This window comes from Zootoca vivipara, chromosome 6 (genome assembly GCF_965207765.1).
Source record: "Zootoca vivipara chromosome 6, rZooViv2.hap1.1, whole genome shotgun sequence".
NCBI classification, from domain to species: Eukaryota; Metazoa; Chordata; class Lepidosauria; order Squamata; family Lacertidae; genus Zootoca; species Zootoca vivipara.
This window is the reverse complement of record NC_142589.1, coordinates 37,016,231-37,029,066: the sequence shown is the minus strand read 5'-3', so window position 1 is coordinate 37,029,066 and position 12,836 is coordinate 37,016,231. Positions and strand designations below refer to the sequence as shown.

At 45.2% G+C, this 12,836-nt stretch overlaps 1 protein-coding gene across 6 annotated transcripts in view; it reads left to right on the top strand.

Moving 5' to 3' along the window:
* Positions 1-7,705: 7,705 nt before the first annotated feature.
* The window catches only part of ACSF3 (acyl-CoA synthetase family member 3), a 64,354-nt gene continuing 59,223 nt past the window's right edge, over positions 7,706-12,836 (top strand). Inside the window, exons 1-2 of one of the 6 annotated variants that reach the window (XM_035118956.3) lie at positions 7,706-8,132; positions 11,617-12,345. In XM_035118956.3, coding sequence (XP_034974847.3) covers positions 11,647-12,345 — 699 coding nt within the window. In that variant the 5' untranslated portion in view covers positions 7,706-8,132; positions 11,617-11,646. Of the gene's footprint in view, positions 8,361-11,616; positions 12,346-12,836 lie in introns of all 6 variants that reach the window. The other 5 variants (XM_035118955.3, XM_035118954.3, XM_088671968.1 and 2 more) reach the window with 5 other exon arrangements.

Below are 12,836 nucleotides of genomic sequence, written 5' to 3'. Positions count from 1 at the left end.
TATTGCTTTGACAGTGCCTTGTTTTAGGAGCAAGCAATTATATGGTATGGGTGGGGGAGGGCCATAGTTCAGCAATAAAGCACCTGCTTTTCATGCAGAAGGTCCCAGGTTCAATCTCTGGCAGCATCTGCAGGCAGGGCTGGGAAACACAGGAGAGCTGAAACACAGGAGAGCTGCTGCCAGCCAGTGTAGATAATATTGTGCTAGCTGCACAAATGGTCTGACTCAGTATAGGGGGTTCCCTATGTTCCTGTGCCCCTGATCAGCCTCACTGTTATTTTGTTCTTGGGGTTTTTGGTTTTTTTTGTGTGTGCAAAAGCCTAACCACTCATGCTCCCCCCACCTGTTTTTTGGCTCACTGATATTTGTGGCCTCCTTCCCCACATGCCTCCAGTGGTGCTTTACGCTTATCCTGAGTCCTGCTTTCTCCCCGTTCCTTCCTCTCTTTCCCCTACATTAAGCAGCTCCTTGATTAATTATAGATTGAAGCAGAAGCTTTTATTGCACTGAGGTTTACTTGCGACAGTGTCCCTATTTATTTTTTAAAAGTCATTACAAACGTGGCATAAAAGCTGCTGGTTTATATTGGAGGCTAAATATGCAATGGGGTCAGAGGTGTCATATTAGTGTCGATTAGGGAGTCCCAAGAATGAGCTTCAAAAGCTGGCCAAGGGCCTGGGAGGTTGGCCTATCTTCTGCCCAGCAGAGAGCTCTGCATTCAGGGGGGAGTGAGTTGGAAAAGCGAAGCTGTTTGCCTGGTTTCCCTGACCCATGGAAAGGAAAGCGGCATTTTCCTATGTAGGGGGACCCCTGACCGTTAGGTCCAGTCGTGGACGACTCTGGGGTTGTGGCACTCATCTCGCTTTACTGGCCGAGGGAGCCGGCATACAGCATGACAAAGCGCTTCTGGCAAACCAGTACAGCACACGGGAACGCCGTTTACCTTCCCACCAGAGCGGTACCTATTTATCTTTGCACTTGCACTTTGATGTGCTTTTGAACTGCTAGGTGGGCAGGAGCTGGGACTAAACAACGGGAGCTCACCCTGTTGTGGGGATTCGAACTGCCGACCTTCTGATTGGCAAGCAAGCCCTAGGCTTTGTGGTTTAGACCACAGCACCACCCGCGTCCCTGTGGTAGGGTCTCCTACTGCCCTCCAAAAATTGCACAATGGCACGAATCCTTGGATCTGCTATCCCAATTCAAACAACCAGCAGGTTCTGCCCCTTTCCGCTTTCTGTTTTCCTTCTGCGTTGCCTTTTCTTGGTACGTCACATTCTCACTTTGCACCTGGCAAAGGTTGAGAGAATTCAGGGCTACAAAAGCTGCTCATTCCTCCAGCACCACCCGCTCCCTTTGGTCTCCTGGGCAGTTTGTGCAGAAGTGAATTCCTGACTTTTGCAAGAGTTTGGGATCCTTGTTGAGTCTGGAAGAAGAGCGAAGGCATAGCATGGCACAGCACGGCACTTGTTAATATTCCACCCCAAGCCATGCAGAAGGGGAGCTTGGCATTTTCAGCATTCCCCACTGACAATGGCAGCTTCTGATTGAAATGTTTTGTCTCCCACTTGACAAATTCATTATTGCCAGTTCACAGGCTCCTTCCTCTTCAAGGCCTGTGGGATAATGTTACCTTTGTATTGAAAGCGTGTGTGCATGGAAGAGGCCAGGGAGGAGGTATAGGGATGTGCAGTGTGCCTGTGACCCTGCAAGGTCATTGCAAAGGAACACAGAAAGCTCCCTTATAATGAGCCAGTCCATTGGTCCATCTAGCTCAGCAATGTCTACACGGACTGGCAGCAGCTTTCCAGGGCTTCAGACCAGTGTTTATGTGGCCCCTTTCACAGTCCCCACTTGGAGATGCTAGGGCCTGAACCTGGGACCTTCTGCATGCAAAACAAGTGTTCTTATCAGTGCACTATAGTAAGATAGAGAACATAGCAAGCTGCCTTATACTGAGTCAGATCCTTGGGCATAAGAAGTGCCTGCTGGATCAGGCCAATAGTCCATTTGACCCAGCATCCTGTTCTCAGTGGTCAACCCATTGCCTGTGGGAAGCCTGCAAACAGATTTTGAGCACAAGAGCACCCTCCCCTCCTGTGGTTTCCAGCAGCTAGCATTCAGAAGCATTACTTCCTCCAACTACAAGGGCAGAACACAGCCACCATGGCTAGGAGCCACTGAAAGCCCTCTCCTCCATCTAGCTCAGTCCTGTCTACCGTGACTGACAGTGACTCTCTGGGGTTTCAGGCAGTGTTCTCTCCAGGTAGGGCTGGAGATGCTGGGATTGAGCCTCCGACCTTCTCCATGCAAAGCATCAAGGAACTTGATAAGACTCCCTGAATTGCTCTGCGTTTTCCTGGAACCCTAGTAGAGAGGGAGAGGAAGACCTTCCTCATTACCCACCAAGGCAGAGGATGTCCAAATTTAAGAAAAGAGGGCAGGTGAGCCCCCCCCCCCCAAGTAATCACTATGTTTAAAAAGAAGAAGAGGGGAGTGGGAAACCCCAGGATCACCTGAGCCCATTGTTCCAGAATGGAAGCAGGCGACATGGGAGTGTCATTGGAGTAAGAGTCGCTCCTGGCTTGCCCCATTCTAAAACTGAAGAGCAGATTTCAATCTATGCTGTTCTGCACCTTACAAATTATGCTAATCCTTTTAAGACTTCTCTGATCAGACCTCATTTGCGCAGGAGCAAAATGCTTGCTTTTGTTCTAAAGATTGCTTTCGTAGGGTCCTATAGGTTGCATCTGTGCCATACATATAAAGCACATTTAAAGTTCATGACTTATCTCCAAGAATCCTGGGAGCTGTAGTTTACCCCTCACAGAGCTACAATTCCCAGCACCCACATCAAACTACAGTCCACATGGTTCTTTGTGGCCACATATGAAAAGCTGACCTGTCACCAGTACAAAAAAAATCCAGGAAGTTTTCAGACATGTGGACTGAAAACGTTTGCATGACTGCTGGAGTAGTCTGGGCCATCAGCTGCACCACCCCTCTCCTCCTTTGCCACCACTGGATAATGCAGAATGCATTTTGTTTCATTATATTTTATTGTGCCTTTTTTAAACTGTGATTTCCTTTCTTTGTTCTGCTTTATGCACTTCTGGTTTGGTGCAAAAGCTCCAAGCCAGGAGCTACCCTGCAAACCCACTTTGTAAATCATATTTCCTTTCCCCCATATTTATTTGCAGAGGAGATGGCTCTTTCAGTATCACTGCAAAACTTTGCTTATACCTTTCTTATGGAAACTGAGCGAAATATTTTGTTGCCACTGCTGGGAATAGACATGGACAAGCAGGAGATAAAGCAGGCTATGCCAAATTCTGTAGTGGTGGATTGCTTGAGACAGCCCCTAAAAACCAACCAAAGAGTTGGCCAATGCAACTATCCTCACAACCCACAGAGCCCGGCCATGTGCTGGGAACTGTCACTGAACACCACTGCCCTCTGCTGGATGGCAGGGTTATCCTTTAATGTGCTTAGCCAGCCTCAGGCATCTGGGTAGAATTGCCCATTTGATGCTGCCTCCTTGTTTGAAGGGGCTTCTCTTACTGCTTTCAAAAGCACTCTTTGCTTCCACAGCTTCCTTTTGTTTCTCTAGCTTGAACCAAGCTCCCTCCTTAGGGGCAATGCACTTCTGGCTCCCACTGACACCTGACTCACCGAGGGGCTTTGAAAAGGGCCTGCTCAGCCAGAAACATGCTTGTTTTGCTTGAATGTGAGGAGGCTCAAAATACTGCTTTGTTTTTGGTTAACTTTGTGTACCTTTAAAGCACATTGCCCCCTCCCCCTCCTGGGAACAATAGCGTTGAATTTTAAGAACATTATAACCCAAGAAGAGTCTTGTCTGATTAGACCAAAGGCCCATCTAGTTCAACATCCTGTTTGCACAGTGGACAACCAGAATCCCCAAACGGAATCTCAGAAGCAGAACCTTCTCACTTGCAATGCATACCCACCCCCAACATTTCTCCAATGGAAATAGGGAATGCCTAAGGAAAAGTGGGACATTACTGGATCAAATCAGAAACCGGGACAGCTTCTGTAAATCCTGGATGGTCCCTGGAAAATAGAGACACCTGGAGGGTCTGAAGTCACTTGTGATTCCCAACAGCAGGTATTTAGGATCATTAATGCATCCAGCACTCTTGGCTAGAATCCAATAGGCTAGCCTTAGCCTATTGATTTATTTAAAACCATTTATAAACCGCTTAATAGTTTTAAAATCTCCAAGCAGTGTACTATACTGTATACACATTCTCTCTCTCTCTCTCTCTCTTTTAAAAACAACCATTATTAAAATGTATTTGCAAGCCATTGAGGTACTTCTTTCTAAACAATCAAGCGGGCCATAGATTTTATGAAATAAATAAATATCACAGCCTAAAATCAATAAAAGGTCAACAAAAAAGCATTCTAAAAAATGTAATTGAGTGATTCAAACAAATAAAACAGGGTCTAATCTTACGGTTCCAGGAAAGGCTGGTGCAAACAGATGAGTCTTTACAAGATGTCTGAAGCAACTGATGGTTACTGCTTCACATATGGCAGAGGGAAAGGCAACGACAGGTTGCTGGAGAATGATGAAGCGTTGTTGAATTATTTAACCGGAATCTGCCACCCTGGTATCGTCAGCCAAAAAAGTGGGATTTAAAAACAAGCCAGCGAATAAACAGAACGAGCGGAAAAGGCACGCTCCGAAAGCATGTGCCACTATTTGGAAACAAATCCGTTTTGCAGCTGCCTGGTGCTACGGCCGCAGCCACAGGTAGCTGACAAAGTGTTACTCTGCCTGATTTCCCTCAACCAGAGTGGCAGAGTGGAGGCAAAGAGGCAAGCCCCCTTTGCAGCTGCTTTTGGAGCTGGCAGATGCGCCCAACGTTCTGCCATGTGTCTGAAAGCAGAGCCAGAGTCTCGAAAGCACAGGGCTGTGCCAAGGCCGCTCACGTCTGCCACACAACACACATGCAGCAGGAATCCCCTCATAGCTTCTGCAGTCCAATAAGCTTTCTCCACGCCAGGCTGGCCAGCACGCCTGCAGTGGTGCAGGGCCTCAGCTGTCTCTGCCCTGACTTGAGGACCTATCTCCAATCCCAGGTGTTGGGAAGCTGCCTCTGGCTCTGCTAGCCATTGTGGCTAAGTAATGGAGCCTCTGTGTGCAGAAGCAGTATACCTCCAAATGTCAGAAGCTGGGGGAAATAGCCAAGGAAGTCTAGCATCTTCCTGCCCCACTTAAGGGATTTTCTAGATGGCCACTCTTGGGAAGAGAATGCAGGACTAGAAGGTAAATATTTTCTGCCCTCCGGTGTCATTCTGAATTTGAAGAGTGGCTTGCAGATCTAATAAAAGAAAGAAAGAAAGAAAGAAAGAAAGAAAGAAAGAAGGAAGGAAGGAAGGAAGGAAGGAAGGAAGGAAGGAAGGAAGGAAGGAAGGAAGGAAGGAAAAGGAAAGGAAAGGAAAGGAAAGGAAAGGAAAGGAAAGGAAAGGAAAGGAAAGGAAAGGAAAGGAAAGGAAAGGAAAGGAAAGGAAAGGAAAGAACAAATTATCCATAAAATTCAATATTTTTTTTTAAGTCAAGCTAAGTCTACACATGTGTGGAATGATGAGAATGAGATGTGATCTAAAAACAGCAGCAGATTAACCTAAGTGCAAAGGAGGAACCACAACAGTACAAGAATATCCCAGGGTAAAGTCTAAATCCACAGAGCCTACTACCTTGCTGACACTAAGCAGGCCTGAGTCTGCTGATGGGAAACCACTTGGGAACCATGTATATACCATCTTGTATCCCAGAAAAGTAGGATATGAATGTAAGTTTTTTTTTAAAAAATGAAAGCAGAAAAAACAGAGGATTAAAAAGATTAGGGTAGATAAAAAGGTCTACATTTGGTACTGAAAACACAGTAGGTTTGGTGCCTGACATGCCTCTCAAGCAAGAGAAACCATAGGCTGGGTGTCACTACTGAAAAAGCCCTCATCCCCATTCACCACCCACCTCATCTCAAGTGGCAAGGGTACTCTGAGATGTGCCTTTGAAGATGCTCTATAAATAATGTTTAAAAGGTAGAAAGCCCCAGTGGAAAAAAAGGACTGTACCGCTTAAGGATGAAGGTGAATTGCTCTCTAATGTCTGATTTTTTTAAAACACACACACACACACACACACACACACACACACACACACACACACAACCTCTCTGCAAATAGAGAGCTAGCAGGTCAGGGAGAAAGGCCCTTTTATGGCTCTGCTGTTGTGTGTGCAATTTTTATGAAGTCACAGCGAGTTTTTAAATATAAGGGGGCATTTAAATCTGAGACCTCCCGTCTCTAGTCTGGTGGCACAGTCCATTTTCCCACCTCAGGATTCTAACACCTTGTACTTGAAGTGTGTGTAGACTAAGCTTGACGTAAAGGGCCCTAACAAGTGTACAGTGTTTCACAGATGTGTGAAGGGGCAACAAGGGTTTGGCAGTCCCAAAGGCTGATCAATTATACATCACACCTCCAGGAAGAAGAAGAAAAAAATCATGACATTGACTTAAAGATCACAAGGCCTTTATACCAGAATACTCTAGGGGCCTGCTTAATTGGCGTTTTCGTTTCTGAGCCTTTAGGGTCTCTGTTCCAGTCAGGTTTGCAAGCTGCTCTGTGCATTTGTGATGGGCTTGACATAGGCCTTGTTTAAATGAAAGCTGAAAACAGGGAGATTTAAGATGAAACTGTGCTCTGGAAGACTTCTGTAGGGCATAATTCAGGGAAGCATCTGGGTGAAACCCTTTTCTGTCCTCTGTTTTTGAGAAGTACTCTTAAACCATTGAGTGGTGGGTTACTAAAATAGTAATATTTAAATAAATGAATAAAACACACATGCCTCTAAATTTGTGAAGACCCAGGAGCAAGACTAAAAACATATATTGTTGCAGCACCTCATGCATTGCTGATGCATTAAAAAATTTATACCTAACAATATTTGAAAGAGAAAACTATGTATAAGAAAGCACAAAAGTGAAAATCTTTTCAGCTTGAATGTATTTTTAAAACAAATAGTTCCACAACTCTGAAAGACTCCCTTAATATTTAGACATCATTAATACATATTTTTATTATCCCGCTATTATAATCTCACTTCAGAAACATAAACAGGACCACAATCCAGAGTTTACATAAAATTCCGATTTTAATGAACATAAGCAAATTCTGTGTTTCAAGTGTCATGTCAGAGAGGCAATGGGGCTGATCTCTTTTGTGTCCTTGGAACAAAGGAACATCACTTAAAATACTGTACAAAGATGCATAAACTTTGCATATGTGCAAATTTAGTAATAATTGCTATAATTTAAATTGAAATACAACATATATCACTCCAATGGGCACAACTACGACCAGGTGATCTGTGTGCCTGCTCATTCTGCTGCCAGGTGCTAAACTGTGGATGGACAGCTTCAAGGTGCCTGACCACATATTTACAGTATATTTAAATGAGACTTGGACCAGAAAGTCCTTCAAACCCAGCTGCCCTTCAAATAGATGACTGTGCACAGATCACATGGTCAGCACTTACGAGTCTATAGTACAGTATAGCAGTGCCAACCAAATTGTAAAAGATGGCAAGTAAATTCTAATATTAGGCACAGGTCCGATGACGTGGGGAGGAGGGCAGCAAAACAATATATGATGAGACACTGATGAGGGTGCTGCTGAATGATTATTATGCATATTATGGTGCGTTTGTTTTCGCGGCAAACCAAATTCTGCAAATTCAGCGATCAAATGGCAGTTTTGTACGATTCTGAGCATGTTGAGAACCCCCGAATTGTGATCCTGATCCTCTTGGCTCAACACATGAAGACGTCATAGGCAATGTAGCAAAAAAAACGTCATCACAGGACGCCAATGACATCAGATCGGACTGGGGCAGTGTCGCCACCCTAACATCCAGTGACGACGTCAGGGCTCTGCATCGACGTCACGCGCGCGGGAGCTGCCCTCCTTCCCCGACACCTTCGCCGTCCCACGCATGCCCCGGAACTCGCGTGGCCGCTCCTCGTTTGCACGGGGGACGTCGTTGGCGGACGGACCGGCAGGCTGAAGCACGAACGCCGTCCGTCCGTCTTGATTTGCGGGTGAGAACAAAAGCGGGGATGGAAGCGGAGGCTGACCCGGAGAAGGGAAGGGGCTTCCGTCTTCTTCTCTGCTGAGGAGTGGAAATAATGACCGTCGGCGGGGTGAGAGGAAGGTGTCACTGCTCTTTCCTTCCCCTCTCTGGTCCCTGAAAGTGAAGCGGGGACCTTTCATCTCCACCTCCACCCGCCCCCTCCCCAGCCCAGGCGATGCACCTCCTGTCTCTTTAGGTACATTAGTTAGTTGACGCCCTGGGCTCCTTCGGGAGAAAGGTCCGGATATAAAGGGAATAAATAAATATTACCCCCTCTACACATTGGGCGTGGGGGCGGGGAGGTAGTAGGGTTTTCCTTTTCCTCACCCTCCATCTTCCAGCACCCCTCTTACCTGACCACATTTTGCAGCTAAAGTCCCCCTTCCTCCACCATTTCTCTCTCCGTTCCAGGAAAAGCTTCGTTTGCTGAACCCTTGCAGTTAAATTGCACGGGAACAGGGCTTATTTATTTCTTTTCTGGACCACCGTTTCCTCCAAGCAGCTCAAGATGGCATGCATGGTCGTCGTCGTCCCCCCCCCCAAAAAAAATAATCCTCACAACAACCCCATGAAGCAGGCTAGGTTTAGAGACAGTGACTGGCTTGAGGTCACTCAAAATGAGCTTCATGGCCAAGCTGGGATTTGAACCCTGTTCTCCCAGGTCCTTTTCCAACCCTCTTAAGTGCTACACCACACTTGGTTGTGGTAGAGGGAAGTGGCAACCCACAGCCTATCCCTCTGTGTAGGAACTATTTATTTGTCTCTATGGGGGATATCTATCTGATGGCAATGCTATCTTTTGTGCTGTGCTTTTGTTTCTATGAAAATGTTAGATCAACAGTAGGGGTACCCCCATTTTCTTGCCTGTTGACCCTCCTTGGGGGTCACATTAGTTTTTTACAGCATCATGATCCCTGTTTACAGTGCAGGTCTTGCCAGTTAATTATAAAGCACAGCATGGGTAAACTGGAAGAGGAAACTGAATTCCCTTCCCATGAAGTTTTGGAGACTCCAATATTGGCTAACTCCCACAAGAAGTAGTGACGACCACTAACATAATAATAACACTAATTATTATTATTATAACATTAATGTCTTTAAAAGAAAACAAGGCAAATATTGTCACAGGGATTGTGCTGATGTAATTAGTTTGGGAAATTGATAGAGAATAGTGCTATCAATGGCTGCTAGCTATGATACCATAGCTATGTTCTATCTCCAGTGTCGAAAACAGTAATGCCTCAGAATACCAGTTGCTGGGAATCACAAGTTGAGAGGGTCATGTTTCCCTCAAGTCCTGCTTCCCCAGAAGCAACTGGACATCATGAGAGCAAGAAGCTGAACTAGATCAGCCTTTGGAAGAGATAAAGTTGCGACCACACTTGGAATGCAGTTCTGGTCTGAAAGCAAGTATCATAGAGCTGGAAAAGATGCAGAAAAGGGCAACCAATAGCTTGAACAACTTGTGTTTAAGAAAAGGTTACAAAATTTGGGTTGTTTTTTTTAGTTTAGACAGAAGGTGAATATGGGGGCACGTGACAGAGGTATGTACAATTATGCATGATGTGGACACAGGGAAGGTTATGTCCCTTCTCATATTACTAGAACCCAAAGGTGTCATCTAGTGAAGCTGAATGTTGGGTGATTCGGGACAGACAAAAAGAAAGATTTTGTCACACAGTCAAATTATGGAATTTGCTGCACATTCATGGAAGATAAGGCTGTTAATGGCTACTAACCTATGTATTGTCCAGTATGATAGGCGGTATGCCTCTGAGTACCAGTTGCTCAGGAATATGACGGGAGAATGCAGTTGTACTCATTTTCTGCTTGTGGTCTTCCCATTAGGGCATTTTATTCACCACTGAGAACTAGATGGGTTTACGTCTGATCTAGTAGGGCTGTTCTATTCTTATTAAAAGGGTGGGAAATTAGCATCATTTCACAACTCTGGTTGTGAGAACAGAAGGTTAATATGTATAAAAGGGTATCTAATGTGTGCCAGATTTCCTGAATTTGGCTGTTTGTGTATATACACAGAAAATCCTTTGATAATTCCATTCCAGTGTAGCAACTCGCACCATAGTATTTTCTGCTGAGGATACGTGGCCTATTATGGGTTGGTTCCATGCATGTGGAAGATATATAAGATATACACATTCCCAATTATCACCCTTGTTAACAGGTCTCACACACACCTTCAGCAGCAAGAATTTGTCTTGGGGAGGGGGCTTTAAAGTTATAAAGAAGGTGATTTGGTTTTTGCTAACGAACCTCATTGTTAGGTATACACACACACACCTTTTTAAAGTTGTGCTGCTAGGCTAGGGAGGAATGTGTGAAATGGAAAGAGGGTAAGCTGCTGTCATCGGATGTGTTTTTCCTTCTCCACTGGTGCGTGACACATTTGGTTAAAAGCCCTTCCCACGCAAAATCAGCAGCTTCTTTCAGAGTGGTTTAAAAAGTGGAGAATGTTGAAGCCAAAAAGTTTATGGCTTTTAGCTTAGAGGAAATTAAGGCGGGTGGAGAGAATTAAGCTTGTTGTCAGCGGTTATGCACATTAATGCGTACAACTTGGCCAAGCTGGGCTTCATATTAAAACCACACCTTGTTCATTAATGCATTGAATCTTGGAAAGTTTTTCCCTTTGAGTTTTTAAATTTAATTGTGAGGTGGCTATAAACAGTCCTATAAATTGCTTCAGTTCCTGTGAGCAGCCCCCCAACATGCCATCTTACACTTTTCCCTTCCACTCGGTTCCTGCTTAAACTTTCAGCTTTGTTACATCCTCTGGCTTAGTGTTCCTTAAGTGAATCGCCTGGATGCATGGAAACACCTCACATTTTTGCTGTTTTGTGCCAACATTTTCTGCTGGGTTACATCACTACAACAGTACTGCTGAGCCCTAATTACCTCCTATCCCAGGGTTTCCCATTCTTAATGTTGAAGATGAAACACATCTCTAGATCCAGCAAGATCACTTCTCTTGTTGGACCGATGTCTGTTAAACTGAAAACACAGTATACTTCATGGCCCATCTTGTATCCTGAAGGGCAAAGTCAGCTTTGAGACCAGAGCACTGGGGTGCATGATATTTTTCTGGCAGCACTTTTGTGATGAGAAATTATTATTCAGTCCTACAGAATGCTGCATGTTTTTTCTTTACAATAAAGTTTCCATTGGCGGTCTTTGATCTGAAAGGAAACATGTCTTGCAGGGTGATACCATTGCCCTTCTTGTGTGTCTTAAAAATCTAAGAAGAGCCTGCTGGATCAGGCCAGTGGGCCATCTATTCCAGCACCCTGCTTTCACAGTGTCCAACTGGATACCCAACAGAAGCCCACAGGCAGGACTGAAGTGCAGCAGCTTCCTTCCTTCCTATGGTCTTTTGAGCTGATCTTTTGTTCACGCTCTGCATATTGACTGAGTTTTTCTTCTTCTTCTTCCTCCAGCACCACAGCTAGCCAGGAGGCACCAGAGAAATGTTAGGCTCCTTGTTAATTTCAAATAGGAGCTATCTGGCCAAATGTCTAGTTCGTGGCTTATGCCTTCCAGTCTGGGACTCCTCTGGCCTAAGCGCTGCTCACTGCATCTTTAAAGGCCTACATACTAGCAGGACACCTTGTCATGGACAGATTGCTCCTGTCTTCACCAGAGCACTGGCCTTTGGAGATAAAATTGCCATTGTTGACCAACATGGAGAGCACTCCTACAAAGATCTGTACGCTCGAAGCCTCCATCTATCCCAGATGATCTGCAAGACTCTCGGAAGCTCGGGCGGAGACTTGAAGGGTGAACGGATTTCATTTTTGTGCCCCAATGATGCTTCCTATGTAACTGCACAGTGGGCTTCATGGATGAGTGGAGGCACAGCTGTTCCTCTTTACAGAAAACACCCTGTGTCGGAATTGGAGTATTTCATCAAGGACTCTCAAAGTGCTCTCCTTGTTGTAGAGGAAGAGTATGTAGAGAAGGTCACCCCTAGTGCTGAGAAACTTGGGGTTCCTGTGCTTTCGCTTCCCAAATCTGGGAGATGTGGCTCAAAAGTGGACGCATCCCTTCTCAAAGCCAGTTGCCCCATTTCAGAGTGGAAGGGCAGGGCTGCCATGATCATTTACACAAGTGGCACAACTGGGAGACCCAAAGGTGTCCTCAGCACCCACCAGAATGTCCAAGCTGTGGTGAGTTTATTCTTCACCTGCTCAATTGCGGCTCACTTAGGAACCTGTTTTGTTGTGGATGGGCTCAACTGGGGAACAGTAGTAGTAGGAAAAGAGCGGTGCCTCTGAGTCTGTGTGGGGCGATGTTTGTTTGTTTGTTTGTTTGTTTTGTACAATTTATATACTGTTTGATTGTTAAAAAAACAAAAAACCTCTGTTAATCACAGCCATCATCCCTGTGTTTAGGATCAGGAGCAGAGCTCTAGGACAGGTTTAAACACCATCACTCTAATTTTTAAGACACTTCCCAGTACTCTGCTGTATTTCTTCCCCTGCAGAGCAGAGGTGACAGTTCCAGCTTGGAGCAGTTTCTTCTCTTACCCATTTGCATTTCTACAAGATGACTACAAAGGCATCTTGAAAAGTCTGTTTACTCTTTAGCTGTGTATCCCCAAGGCAGAAAAAATCCATTAGCTCCCTGAGCAATTAAAAAAAAAAGTTGGAAGTTTTAA